Genomic DNA, 15,337 nt, shown 5'->3' on the forward strand with positions numbered 1-15,337 from the left:
ACGTTGAGGCGGCTCACAGAAGAGGTGAAACAATAATTGCTGAATAATAATGAGCTCTCTCTCTCTCTCTCTCTCTCTCTCTCTCTCTCTCTCTCTCTCTCTCTCTCTCTCTCTCTCTCTCTCTCTCTCTCTCTCTCTCTGTCTTTGTCATCCTTTTCTCTCACTACCATGGCTTCACTTGTGTGTTTCCCTCCTACCTGACACCTTTTGTAATCTTTCACCATCCCGGCTTTAACTTTCTGCAAAGGAGACAATGTAAAACTCATGAATAGAATGGAAGGAATGTGTCTACCCCAAAAAAGGCAGCATCCCTCTTTGATCATTTTACCAATGACCATGTTTATGTGTTCAAATAACAGAAAACTGTAGTTGCTTTATGATGAAATAGTGTTACTTTTTTCAAAGTCAGTTGTGAGTTACTTGCTTTGAAATGCTCACAAAGAATACTGAAAGAGAGAAAATAAATCTCTTTAAATGATCATCCTAAACATCCTAATGGTTGCGTTATAGAGAGCTGTGTTCACCACCAACAGCACATTGTTGTTGCAGTTATTGCTGGTATTAAAGTTTATTAGACAGTGACCAAGGATGTTGTGAAATTTCTGCTGCTGGTGACTTTTGGTCTCTAAATGTCTCACCCAGGCCCAGTTCTGGACTCTAGTTATAGCTTTCTTTGCTCGTAGGTTTTTGTAAGGATATGAATATTTCATCAGCTCAGTGATCTCGTTTAAATTAGCCTAATGACTCAGGGATGTTGGGGCATGACTCTGAGAATGTGACTGTTCTCACAAGCAGGGTCTTTTGCATGCACACTATATCTCTATTATGAGGCCTGGACTCTTGCACTCAACCTATTTATGCCTCAGAGTTTGAAATTTATTTTTTTTTACTTGGTAGCACTGGTGCTCTCAACTTCAAAAATGTAGAAGCATCAGCTAAAATTAGGAGCACCCACTGAAAAATAAGGAGCACCACAAGTACAATATATCAATCGACAACGTGGGTTTTCAATTCAGTGAAGGCAGGCAGTAATATTTCACTTTCAGCCCTGCAAATTGAGTGCAACAGCTGTCAACATTCTGAAGAATGAAAGCTTAAACAATCACACCTGATTCTGAATTATTTTTTGCCACACACTTGTCCCTCAGGGTTCCCACACGTCCTGGAAAACCTGGAAAACCTGGAAAACAGTTGACCAGTTTTCCAGTACTGGAAAACACCTGGAAAATAGGAGAAAAAGTAAAATGTCCTGGAAAATCACATATAGTTCTGGAAAATTATTCCAACATGACTGCGTGCGACCTGACCCGATTAACAAAAGACATCCCCATTCATTGAAAGTTGAGTGCATGCTGTGCTGGAAAAGACAGCGACACTGCACAACTTTTTTCACATCTTTTCTCCTTCACTTCATAATCATGCATTCACAGAAAACGGGGGTATATTGTTCATGTTTTATGGTACATTAACCTTGTAGAGTGCTCTTTTGATTCAAAGAGTCTTATATTTAAGTTATAGAGTGACCATTGGAGTCAGCAGAGAGCTCGGGGGTCTGTGCCTCACAACTTTCTCTGCAGGCTGAGAGCTCAATTACAATACTCTAGCTCAGTTGTTCTCAAAGTGGGGTCCTGGGACCCCTGGCGGTCCGTGAACCATAGCATGGGGGTCTGTGAAATAATTTGAATACATTTCTAATAAATTATAAAATTATACTGTGTCATTACAAAACAGCATACACCGTTGTTATAATACCATTTGGTGGCTCGAAGGGATATGTGAGTCTTGCTACTGTTAATTTTCTGAAAGCGTTTAAGATCAATTACTTGAAAAGTATAAATGCTGTCATGTTGAGTCCACAAGGAATGAAATGACCCTCTGTTTTAAAGTATACAAGTGGTATTTACTTGATTCAAATTGAAGTGTTTTCTGTTTATCACTATGGTACAGGTCTGAAGTATTTACATTGATACATTTTACAATACAAATAGTTCCAAGGGAAACTAAGAGTGCAAATGGTAGTAAGCATGTGCTTTAGTGATGGGAAGTTCGGCTCTTTTCAGAGAGCCGGCTCTTTTAACTCGGCTCCCAAAGAAGAGTCGGCTCTTTCGACTCCTGAACGACTCTTAATTTAGGATCTTTTGTAGCCGTATATTTTACCTTAACTTTGCAAAAACTAATAGTTGAAAACCCTTTTACATACAGGGTTTTTATGAGAAGCCTTATAATTGACCAATTTTGTGCATTTATTCTGTTACAAAACCATTCTTACCCTGATCCTAGGGTTAGGATTCGGGTTAGGATTCGGGTTAGGGTTAGGGTTAGGATTAGGGTTAGGGTTAGGTTTAGGGTTAGGGTTAGGGTTAGGGTTGTGATTAGGGTTAGGGTTGGGATTAGAGTTAGGGTTAGGATTAGGGTTAGGGTTAGGATTAGGGTTAGGGTTAGGATTAGGGTTAGGGTTAGGGTTAGGATTAGGGTTAGGGTTAGGGTTAGGGTTGTGATTAGGGTTAGGGTTAGGGTTGGGATTAGAGTTAGGGTTAGGATTAGGGTTAGGTTTAGGGTTAGGGTTAGGATTAGGGTTAGGGTTAGGGTTAGGGTTGTGATTAGGGTTAGGTTTAGGGTTAGGGTTAGGGTTAGGGTTAGGGTTGGGATTAGAGTTAGGGTTAGGATTAGGGTTAGGGTTGGGATTAGGGTTAGGGTTATGGTTAGGGTTATGGTTAGGGTTAGGGTTAGGGTTAGGGTTGTGATTAGGGTTAGGGTAAGGGTTGGGATTAGAGTTAGGTTTAGGATTAGGGTTAGGATTAGGGTTAGGATTAGGGTTAGGGTTAGGGTTAGGATTAGGGTTAGGGTTAGGGTTAGGATTAGGGTTAGGGTTATGGTTAGGGTTAGGTTTAGGGTTAGGGTGAGGGTTAGGGTTGTGATTAGGGTTAGGGTTAGGGTTGGGATTAGAGTTAGGGTTAGGTTTAGGGTTAGGGTTAGGGTTGTGATTAGGGTTAGGGTTGGCATTAGAGTTAGGTTTAGGATTAGGGTTAGGGTTAGGATTAGGGTTAGGATTAGGGTTAGGATTAGGATTAGGATTAGAGTTAGAACCAGAACCAAACATAAGCAAACAGAACCAGAACCAAACTCAAGCAAACCCAACCAGAACAGAACCAGACCCGAACCAAAACCGAACCAAAACCGAACCAGAACCGAACCGTACCAGAACCGAACCAAAACCGAACCGAACCAGAATCGAACAAGAACAAGAACCGAACTTGAACCGAACCAGAACCTAACTCGAGCAAACAGAGCCAGAACCAAACTTGAGCAAACCCAACCAGAACCGAACCAGAACCGAACCAGACCCGAACCAGAACCGAACCAGAACTGAACCAGAACCGTAGCAGAGCCGAACCAGAACTGAACCACAACCGTACCAGAACCGGAACCAAAACCGAACCGAACCAAAACCGAAGCGAACCAGAATCGAACAAGAACCAGAATCGAACAAGAACCAGAACCGAACTGAACTTGAACCGAACCAGAACCTAACTCGAGCAAACAGAGCCAGAACCAAACTTGAGCAAACTCAACCAGAACCGAACCAGACCCGAACCAGAACCGAACCAGAACTGAACCAGAACCGTAGCAGAGCCGAACCAGAACTGAACCAGAACCGAACCAAAACCGAACAAGAACCAGAAAAGAAACGTACCAGAACCGAACCAGAACCAAACTCAAGCAAACAGAACCAGAACCAAACCTGAACGAACCAGAACCAAACTCGAGCAAACAGAGCCAGAACCAAACTTGAGCAAACCCAACCAGAACCGAACCAGAACCGAACCAGAACCGAACCAGAACCGAACCAGAACTGAACCAGAACCGAACCAGAACCGAACCGTACCAGAACCGAACCAGAACCGAACCGCACCAGAACCGAACCAGAACCGAACCAGAACCGAACCAGAACCGAACCGTACCAGAACCGAACCAGAACCTAACCAGAATCGAACCAGAATCGAACAAGAACCAGAAAAGAAACTTACCAGAACCGAACCAGAACCAAACTCAAGCAAACAGAATCAGAACCAAACTCAAGCAAACAACCAGAACCAGAACCAAACCTGAACGAACCAGAACCAAACTCGAGCAAACAGAGCCAGAACCAAACTTGACTAAACCCAACCAGAACCGAACCAGAACCGAACCAGAACTGAACCAGAACCGAACCACAACCGAACCGTACCAGAACCGAACCAGAACCGAACCAGAACTTAACCAGAACCGAACCAGAACCGAACCGTACCAGAACCGAACCAGAACCTAACCAGAACCTAACCAGAACCGAACCAGAATCGAACAAGAACCAGAAAAGAAACGTACCAGAACCAAACTCAAGCAAACAGAACCAGAACCAAACCTGAACCGAACCAGAACCAAACTCGAGCAAACATTATTAATGTCCTCAGGTTGGCATTGAGAACAATCCGATGCCTCAGTTTGGATGGGCTGATCCAATTTCTCCTCTCAGTGAGTATTTGCCCGGTCTTCAAGAAGACTCTCTCTGAAAGAATACGATGCACAGCCTCCCCTCCATCACCTCAATCCTATATCCTCACATGTGATTGGCCGCATGGCCGCCATGCTGACCAATCAAAACAAAGTTCTGCTGTGAGCAGAGCTGGGGATGAGCTCTGTGAGAGCTAAGCAGCAAAAGGAAAAAACTGGGAGCTGGCTCTCTCTCGATGCGAGCCGGCTCTTCTGATTCACTATAAGCATCGGCTCTCAGAGCCGCAGCTTTTGATCATGACACATCACTAATGTGCTTAATCTGTGTTACAATTATGAGGGGGCCTTGGACAATTTTCTCACCTGTAAGGGGTCCCTGGCTCCAAAAAGTTTGAGAACCCCTGCTCTAGCTAGTAGGAGTCCAAATCCCAATAGTGAAAACAAACAGAACAAAAAGAGCGACACAGCTGCACAGAAACTCCACGTTGTAGACATCGCTGATCATAATAGACATGGCCATGCAGGAAGACAGTTTACATTTTTTAAATCTCTGAGAGATCTTCAAATACAGAGTCCGTATTTACACCGGTGTGATTTTTTCAGAGTTTACGGTAACTCTAATAAAAAAATGACATCTGCTTTGTTTTATATCGACCACTTAGCAGGATGAATATCATGATTAAGCAGGTATATTTTGAGTCTGAGTTGAGTTAAGAAACATTTGCGGCCATTTTTGTCATTCAGTTCTATTTAGGTCATTAATGCACTGATCCTCTGATCATTATTATTATTTATTTATTTAAGTAAGGCAGCTTCCTGATTCCTTTGCAGGATCTTTTGTTTTTTTTAAGCTCATTTTATATTTTTTGAGAAAAGGTACAACATATTAGACTATTTAGGAACTAAATTAGGAACTAAATTTACACTGTCATACCAGCTTGATCATCAATGAAAATGTCCTGGAAATGTCCTGGAAAATGATCTCTGGAAAAGAGTGGGAACCCTGTCCCTGCATTTCTTGTGTTTGGAACTCTCTCTCTCTCTGGGTTTGGTCAAGCTCTTGTACTTAAAATGTGCAGATTCTTTGACAAGCATGTCACTATCAATCTCTGTTCTACATACTTTACAGTGAACACCAGGCACTGAATTAACAAACAGAAGTTGGACCGATTTCTCTCATTGTTGTTATTCATATTAAGACATGCAGTGGATCCGGTGTTGTAAAGTTTGTGGTAAAAGATGTAGGGAATTTTAAGCTTAATTTATTTTACATTGTAATTTTAAGTTTTATACTGCACATGTCTGTCTTGCAACTGATTGTAAAAAAAAATATTTTGCTTACACCACACAAAACAAAAATAACAACATTCATTTCATCAATCATTTTTAAATGAACCAGCTTCTAGTTAATTAATTCCCAGGTTCACAGTTCCAAGAAACTGAAGTGAGTGCTCTGAAGGTAATCAAAAATCGTATTCTAAGAAAAATCCTTCTCAACCTTGCAGCCCTCTATCCACCACATCACTCCTGTCCTCCAACAGCTCCACTGGCTCCCTGTTCAGTTCCGTATTCAGTTCAAAGTCCTCCTGTTAACATTCAAGACCATCCACAACCTCGCCCCCCAATATCTGTCCGACCTCCTCCATGTTCCCACTCCCTCCCGCTCCCTTAGATCCTCTTCCTCCATACACCTGTCTGTCCCCTCCGCCCGTCTCACCACTATGGGGAGCCGAGCATTCAGCCGCTCTGCTCCCCGTCTCTGGAACTCATTGCCACCTCAACTCAGAAACACAGATTCTTTCCCCCATTTCAAATCACAACTCAAAACTTATCTGTTCAAAACCGCCCACTCCGTCTGACTCCAATTGCACTGTCATTTTGTTATTGTTTCTATTTTTTTCTTACCACTTTGTTAGTTTATAATGTTTTCATTTTGACTTTGATTTTGTTTCCTTTAATGTAAATTCATGTATGTATATATATATATATATCTTTGCGGTGTCCTTGAGTGCCGAGAAAGGTGCCTTTAAATAAAATGTATTATTATTATTATTATTATTATTATTATTATTATTATTATTATTATTATTATTATTATTATTATTGCAGGCTATTTCAGGTTACAAGCTGCTGTCAACAAGCGCACAGGGAGCCAGTGTTCAGATTGTGCGAGGGCAATAGGACTCAGTGAACAATAAAGGTGTCTTTATGTCTTTGCTGATGGCAAACTTGTTTATTGTTGCAGTTGGTCATATGTTGCTTACACCATCCCATTCATCTAAAGTGTTGCTGCCACGGGCACAACAGCATGTCTCTAAGTGCTCTGTGAAAATGGGAGTATTATCCATAAATGAATAACACTCTAAATTAATATTTGTCTTTGCTATTATTATAGTAGTGATAATGGACTAGAATCTGTTATAGCGTTCTTTTTAAATGGCATTTTATAAGAAACAAAATGACGACAATATTTATTCTGAAGTTTGTAGTCTCCATTTTTTGAACTTAATTGTCATTTGTTTTAAAACATGAACTTAGAGTTATTAGCAACATTTCAGAACCTTTTTCTTGTCAAAAGTAACTTTGGACACAGAATGTGGACCTTGAAATTGCCTTTGCCATCTGTATAGAGCAGCATTAGCATTTGAAAAACCAACAACTGTAGACCAAATCAAGAGGAGCTCATTCAGGGGCAGTTTTAAAGGCAGCTCAAAACAGGATAAAAACCTCCCTCAATTCAGGCAAAGGTCTGTTTATCCACCTGCTGCAGTGTAGTTCATGGTTATTTCTCACTTCTTTAAGAGTCTGCTGTGTCTAATGATCCCAGCGTGTCTCTTCGGTATATATCTTACCCCAAGCAGAGCGCTCTGTGGACTCCCCCCTGTGCTCACAGGAGCAAAGAGCTGCACTGACCTCTTCATCTTGTGGGATAAACCAGCCTTTCAGTCTCCTATGAAACCCTGGGGGAGCAGAGCTCCAGCACTGAAACCTCAAAGGGTCGGAGCTCTGCCAGAAGTTACACATGTGGCTGTTTGTGCACGGCTACATGTGCACACTTGATCTGATAAAGGAACAGGTATACGTCCATATCCGTACTTGAGTAGTGTCACTTAGAAAATATAAACTGCAACGAGAATATGAGCTCTCTTTGGCTTTCCTATGAGACTCAAATTTCAACTAATAATGTACTTTTATTCCTTTTACCAGGAAATTGTACAGGCTGACAAATAACAGATAGTAAGAGGCCTGTGAGCACACTGGTAATCATAAACCTTAGTGGAGTCATGAGGAGTTTGGCTCTGACGGCCCTGTAATGCAGGTTCTTCTGTTTCTCACCTATTGTTATTTTAAGGAGCAGCAGTGAAAGGTGAGAGGCACTCTGCTGAAGGGTGGCATATTCATTTCAAGAGTTCATCTAAATGGTGCTGATAAATCTGCCCATTGTTCTCATAATGTCATATCTTACCTCACTCTTTAATACCATATGGTTTGAAATAAACTAGACTATTCCTGGGATTATTATTATCAGACCTGTGTTAGCATTGGTGTTGACTATAGTCTAACTGTTCTGTTCTAAATGTCACTGCTTATTAAGGACTCTCTGTTGCGCATTTTTTCACAGTGTCCACTGAAAGTCAATAAAAAGCTTGTTTGAATCATCATATCTGCATCCTGTTTGTGTGTGTGTGTATGTGTGAGGTTATGGACAGACAAACAGAAAACAGGAGGAGAGGACAAAATATAAAATTAACTGAGGTGTATAACTGCACTTCCAGAAATGTACATGCTTTTCTGCGATGCTAACTGCGATGTCAGCAAAACGAATCCCCTTTACTGCCATACGGTCGTCTGGTTCTTTCTCTGCCAAAACATTCCAGTAATTTGCTTCCATAGTTCATGCATTGTTAAATAAAATAGAAAATTCCCCACACTGTGCTCTTGGCAAAGTAGATGCAGTTTCCATTCATATTGTATTATCTATATAAATTTAATTTATCCTTTAGCGTTTAATGGCTGTTTGCCCAGTTAGTGCTCATTTATTGCTGCTCACACACACACAGGGTCATACATGTTGCCATTTTCCTCAATTTCAGCCGCAGACGAGAGCTATCCAGTCGTCTCTGGGTCTTTGAGGCTGCTGCTGTGACAGGCAGAGGATATTTAGTTCCCCAAACACTCACCACATATCAGGCAGGGTCATGGTCTGCTGGAGACCTCTGTCTCTCACTGTCTTGACCGGAGCCAATGGAGGCCAACATGGCTGCTGACACGCTCCTCTGGGAGGCGTTATCATGACATATAGATGTCTCCACAGCTCACATACCAAAGTACTAGTCCTCCTCTTGAAGAGGTTGTTCTGCTGCTGTTTAGTCCCTCATATGAAACATGTTTACAGTGTTGTAGCACACAGACACTTACACTTTCTGTCAAGAGAAAAGAAGGCAACAAAGGGGGGCTGTGGCAGGTTTTGGAAGGTGAGGCTGTAACCTATAAGCACTCATGGGATATTATGTCGGGTTTCCAGTTCTGCAGTCACACCTCCCTTTTTAATGTGTGCCCGTGAGCTAAGAGCCTACTGAGCTGTCTTAGCCTCTTAGCTAGAACTTCAGTTGAAGTGAAGTCCGTTGCCTTCAGTCATTTGGCACGAGGCTTGGAATTGTATCAGTAGCCTTTAGCATACCCACCAGATGCTCTTGTATAGTGTTCACTTCATGTTTGTCTGTTGTTCTGTTGTCAGAGTCAGGTCTGAGGGAAATGTTGGCACCCAGTTCCACTTATTTTGAGTTTTCAATTCATTGTGAACAAACTGTTAGTCAAGAACAGTTGTTGTTCATTTTTCATTGCGATGTTGCCTCTGTGCAGATGGTAACTGTGGAGACAGCAGATGCTTAGAACTGCTGTATCTCTTTCAGAATAAGGCAGGAGAGGATGCAAGGGGGGAATAGACTGAATCCCAGTGAATATACTTCACATATAAGTATTTTTACATATGTATGGACCTTTTTAAAAAATTACCAACCTGCTTGTATCAGCAGAGAGAGTTTGAATCCTTTCTTTGACTCTCATTTAACTGTTTGTTGAAATAAATTCACAATAAGGTAGGGATGCACCGAAATGAAAATTCTTGGCTGAAACTGAAAACCGAAATTGAGGAAACCAAGGCCGAAAACCGAAACACCAAAATAAATTATCATGCCAATTATTAGTAGGGAGACCGGGGACAGTTGTAACATTTCATTTCTTGGATTTGAGATTAGGCCATGCATTTTCTGTTTGTGTTGCACAGACATTTTCTATGCCATTTATTAGCAGACACTTTAACAGCTAGTTTGTATAGCAGATTGAACACACTTGGTTAAAGGAGCTCAAAGTTATAGACAGAAATGTCAAAAATGTTACAACTGTCCCCGGTCTCCCCTACCATTGCATTTAATGCTATGACTGTTTACTAACCTCACTAAAATCAAGGATCTCGTTGAACATATCAGACAACCAGGGTGCATGCCCCTCATCTGGTTCAGAGAGACGAGTCCTTTTTTCTGCGCTCAGTTCTCCTTCCTGCGCTGTGCGCTTCTCTGTCTCCAAGCGGGTTCTCCGCATCCATCGCGGCCTGGATCATTTCTCATGCACGCTGCTTTATTCAAACATCCAAGTAATGATCTGTATAACACGGATCAAGTACAGTCGGGATGAAGTACAGAGGATCCAAATACATCTCAGTGAAACGTGTGCTGACAGACTAAGAGTGTACTTTTCATTGTTTTCACTCCATGGTCCGTCTCAACCTCTTAGAAGACGCTTTAGTGCTGCAGTTAAAGGAATAATGGATGCAGACGTGTTGGCCCTTATCCAGACACGCGCATACTGCTGGCTGCGTTTTTTGCTTGCGTCAACACAACATTCTGTTTCGGCCGTGTTGTTTCGGTGAAAAAAGTATTTTGGCCGACAACTGAAATTGCACTTTTGGGCCATTTTCGGGACAAAATTTTTGGTGGACAAATTTTCGGTGCATCCCTACAATAAGGTCTTAAACATCATGCATCGTTTTCTTTTTAATGCCTAATGAAAGCCACATTGAAGACAATCCAGAATAAATTGCTTATATCAGCTTTAATTTTAAATGTCATCAATGTGAGAGTTCAGATTTAAAATGAAATATTACCTTGATGTTTTAGCATGCGGCCATCATGCTGAATTTTCACCTTCCTCGTCTGTTGCATCACGGTTTTCGTCATGTTGGTTCACCACTGCACTTTAAGATGGCTGCCTTAAATGGCGCAGTAGTCTCTTTGTTTCTCTGTGCGATCCTCTGCTATATTCCAGTCTGGTAGATTAGACACGGCCGCCTGCATGGTCCGGCTCCAGCATTCAGCACCATAATGATGGAAGTCCAGAACAAATCCACCTCACATTTAGGTGTCAACACATTGTCATGGAGAAGCGGTACCTCTATACAGTAAGTGAATAATTTCAGAAAGAAGAAGCGCTTTTGTGCACTCGTTTTCAGACCACACTTGGTTGGAGCTTTTGTCAGAGCAGGATGAGGAAAAGATTGTTTTTCTCCATAAAAAAATAAACCTGAAAAACATCTGTCAGAGGCAATGATACAAAGCAATGTGATGGATGGGTTTGTCTTTCTCTGCCTCTCAATCTTTCACTTCACTGTCATCTTTTCTGTTTCTTTACCAGGGGAAAGCCATTATTTCCATTGCCACTCCACATTTCAACCAGATTCTCTCTCTCTGTTCATGCTTGAATAAAGGGAAGAAGAAACTGTTCTATCAAAGTTAGATTTCATTTTCTCGTTTGCGAACACCATTTTTTTTTCATGATTTGTTTGTTGTGTAAAAAATGTGAAATTGTTCAACAATTGCAAACAAAATAGGAATCACAGCGCTGCTGTGAGTGCTGTTGTAAGCATTCGATAAGAATCAAGCTTTTAGTCGATGCATTTCTGCAGAGATAGAAACTAATTGTGAAGTGGATTTTTGTTTCTTGCATGCATATAAATTAAACTGCAATGGCAGCCCCAATACACCAGACCCCCAAAAATCAGCCTAAAGGATAAAAACTTCACAAACAGATCTGATCACAGCAGAGTGAGACACACACCAGTTAACCTCCTCTCCTGCAGTCTGCTATTTTCCTTTTGTGCATAAAGAGAAACATTGCAAGGTTTGACCCTCTGCTGCTGCTGCAGAAAACTCTACAAAAAAGGCCCCATGTGTAAACCAGATAAAAATGGAAACTCTGATGTTTACTTTTATTTCAAATTTACAGCACAGTGTAAAACAAAGTTAAAATAAAGATTTTGGTTGGTAAGTCTTATTAATGTTTCTTGTACATATTTCATGCACTAAATAAATGATCATTAAAAGAGAAGAGGACAGGGAAATTAGAATAAACCCCATTTTGCAAAGAGTTGCTCATTTAAAGACGTCGATCTCAAAGTTCAGTGTGTAACAGTTCTTCAGTGATTTACAGAAATGTATATTACAATGACAATCTATGGTCCACATGCATGGAAGTTCTTTATGATCATTTTGAAGCACTGCCTGCTTTACAACAAAGACAGAAATTTAATTTCTATGTCTTTCTCCTCCTCTCTAGTAGAATTTTTGTCAAGTCAGAGGAAACCGTCTGCTGCTCAGTGATAATGTGCAGTCAAGGAAAGCGCTTATGCAAACCGGCGACACCTTCCTGCATACCTGCAGCAAGTCGGTTATCTTAATCAACGTCCTGTCGGATTTCTCCTGACTGCTGTGTGTGTGTGTTTGTGCACGCACACACATGCATTTCCATCTGCTGTGCATGTGGTGTGTGTGCATATGTGCTCATGATTAAAGTGTGCATGTACTGTATGTGCGTATTTAACTTTGATCTATCACTAAGTCAGGTTTGTCCCTGAGCCTGGCTGATCTGCTGTCAGTGTGATGGTGCTGACTGTGAAACTTGTTTTGTTTGTTGTTTTGTCCCTTTTATAATAGTGTAGGATGGATTGCTCTCAGAAAAGAGATTTGTCCTTTGTTTTTCTCTGTTTTGCAAATTGGTGGGAGTTCTAATGAGGGAATATCATACAGCAGGTGCTACAGAAAGTAAGAGAGTCAATGCTGTGACTTAATGAGGAGTTATCTGAATAGAGGGTAAGGTGAAGCATGGCTGGAGAGGAATACAGTAAAGCTCACAAAGTAGAGGAGGATAAACCCTCATTAAAACATATGGAGTGATGTAGAAAACAACTCCTCACCTTGAAAACGGTCTGAATTTTCCCTCTCAGAGTCTCCAGGGCTCTCAGGAGGAACTGAGCACTGAGGCCTTTCTCTGAGTAAACCATTTCACTTTTCTCTTGTCAGAAGTCGACAGGTGTAGCTGGACAAAAACACCTGACAGCCTGTCTCCTCCTCCACCCAGCTTCACTCTCTCATTCTGTCACTTTGTTTGCTGCTTTGCCTTGAGTTGTTTGTCTTCGCTATTTATTGGAGGAGATATGGGTGCAAATTAGGACTGGGATATACATACCAAAAGTCATATCTATTATCTTTTAGCTGAACGCTCTTTTAATAACCATACATGACAGCTGAAATAACTGTAATTTCAGAAGTGGTAGCTGTATACTGTATGATAATTCCCCATTTAGCCTAAACATTTCAAATAGACTGTCTGAGTTGCATCACTTTAACAACATTACTCCTGTTGTTGGTTATTATAGAAAATAGTTTCATTGGGCTGAGCTTCCAGCTGACACTTTTGCGGGCGGTATGGTCAGGCTCTCTGTAACTTCAGTGTACTTCTCTGGTAAACTGTCCGCAACAAGGCAACTGGTACCTTGAGTCAGTGTTTTTCAGAATCTCTATAAATCTGTCCTGTTCCACAGTTGCAACAGGATCCGTGTCTTATGCAGTATGCCAGGCCACTGCCCTGGTAATATTGCCCCACTTTTTACTTTTGTTTCATGAGGCATAGCACTGGAAAATGTTGCTTGCAAAGTGGGTTGATTTGGTGCAGAAGGCTGTGAAGGCTTCACATTCTGGGTTGCAGCACACAGTTTTGTGCACACTCTTTATACTGCATTAGTGGCATTGTTGTAAATGGTGAAAGAGATTCCTGGTGCTTGAACTTTTTGTTGCAACCTGTTTTTGACATTCTTTACAGAACACATTACTCTGCTGCTCGTCCGAAATTTAAAACCCAAACCATCTCCACATAATTGAGCTCATATTTTTGTTTTCATCGGCCAGCTCTTTGGCAGCGTTGTAGTGAGTGAGCATGGGAAGGGTGAGGGGGGGGCAGACAAATAGTAACAAGGAAAATAGGTTAACTGGCAGCTCTACAGAAGAAACGTATAACTTGTTTTCATACCAGCCAGGGCTTTCCTGACGACACTTCTTACTTACACAAACTATCAGAGATATGGGTGCAAACCCAGATTGAGTTTAGTTTGTCTTTACCTCTGTATACAAATTGTCATATAGCTTTTCATTTTCACTTTTAAGATCACATGTTTCTATTCAGTCCACCTTTCTATAGGACTTCCTTCGGTTTACTCTTTTTTTTCCATATTTATGTTCAGAATTTTAATATCTAGCTTGGCTGAAAAATGTGATACATTTATACAAAAAAAATGGAGACACACATTCTCAGGAGAAACCATTCACTTCATACCAAGCGGCAAACTCCGGTCTCAAACGATGAAGCCAATGCGGAAGTGCTATAAACTGCAGTACATCGAGAATCCGCTTGAGGCTGGCTGCAGAAACACCGGAAACTACATAATTATGAATGGGAAAAAGACGATCTTTGCAGCATTAATAAACATGTTTACAGCCTGGTTCAAAAAACGGCTTGGCCCTACAATGCTAATCTCTCTAATGGCACACACTGTACGGGGAGTGAATTTTTTTCTAACGTGATGGTTCAGAAGATATTAGGATTACGAGTTTTGCCCAAATAAGGACATGACTGACGTGACTCCCGGTCGGGAACACACAGCCATTGGCTAAGAGGCTCACACTACGTCACACTCTGCCTGGTTGAGTTCCGCATTACCAATATGGCTGCTGCCGTCGATTTGCTTCAAAACAGCTCTCAGGAACAGATGGTTGACGTCACAGATACTACGTCCATATTTTATACAGTCTATGCTTCATACCAATGCCGCTGCAGCCAGTTACTTATCGTTATCTCGTATAAGGAGATCTTTTGGTCTTTCTGTTTACTCAAAGGACTAAAGTGTCCATTGAGCAAGTTGTCATTTTGTCCCCTGTTGCTTCAAATCATATGCCACAATCCACTATAGATGCACAATCCACTCTAAGAACTGTTAATAAGCTTAGACTTCAGCTCAAGCCATGAAATCATGTGTTCAGTGTTTTTAACTTGCAAGCTGATCTACATGGGATGTAACAGTCAGGTGGTATAAAATGTTTATTTCTTGTATTACGATTTTCGAGAACTGTCGTGTACTATCATATGATTATCTAATCACGTTGTTGTTGTTTTTGTCCTGCAGGTCTCAGGTGTGTCTCCTGTTGACAACCAGAGCCCAGGACTGCTGCTGGCTCCAGGGGTGAGGTGGGGACAGACGCCCATTAACCAGCTCACACCTTGGGATACAGATGAGCCGCCTGCCAAGCAGCATCGAGAAGGCGAGCCCAGCGGTAATCAGTCTTACACACACACAGCATTTGCATACACACACGTGTATGACAGACACATTCACACCTCCACTTATCCCTCCTGTTGTGAGTTCTAAACTGACATGAGTTTTACGTCATCAGTACAGCTACACCATGTGAATGTTAGCACAACACACACCCTGAGGCAAGCAGCCTTACATATTATACTG

General features: G+C 41.5%; 1 protein-coding gene across 1 annotated transcript in view; it reads left to right on the forward strand.

Annotated features, from left to right (window-relative positions):
• LOC117824471 (kelch-like protein 29) overlaps window positions 1–15,337 on the forward strand; it is a 139,800-nt gene that overhangs the window by 56,566 nt on the left and 67,897 nt on the right. The window contains exon 4 of the mRNA XM_034699956.1: window positions 15,002–15,149. Coding sequence (XP_034555847.1) covers window positions 15,002–15,149 — 148 coding nt within the window. The remainder of the gene's footprint in view (window positions 1–15,001; window positions 15,150–15,337) is intronic.

This window comes from Notolabrus celidotus, chromosome 13 (assembly GCF_009762535.1).
Source record: "Notolabrus celidotus isolate fNotCel1 chromosome 13, fNotCel1.pri, whole genome shotgun sequence".
NCBI lineage: Eukaryota > Metazoa > Chordata > Actinopteri > Labriformes > Labridae > Notolabrus > Notolabrus celidotus.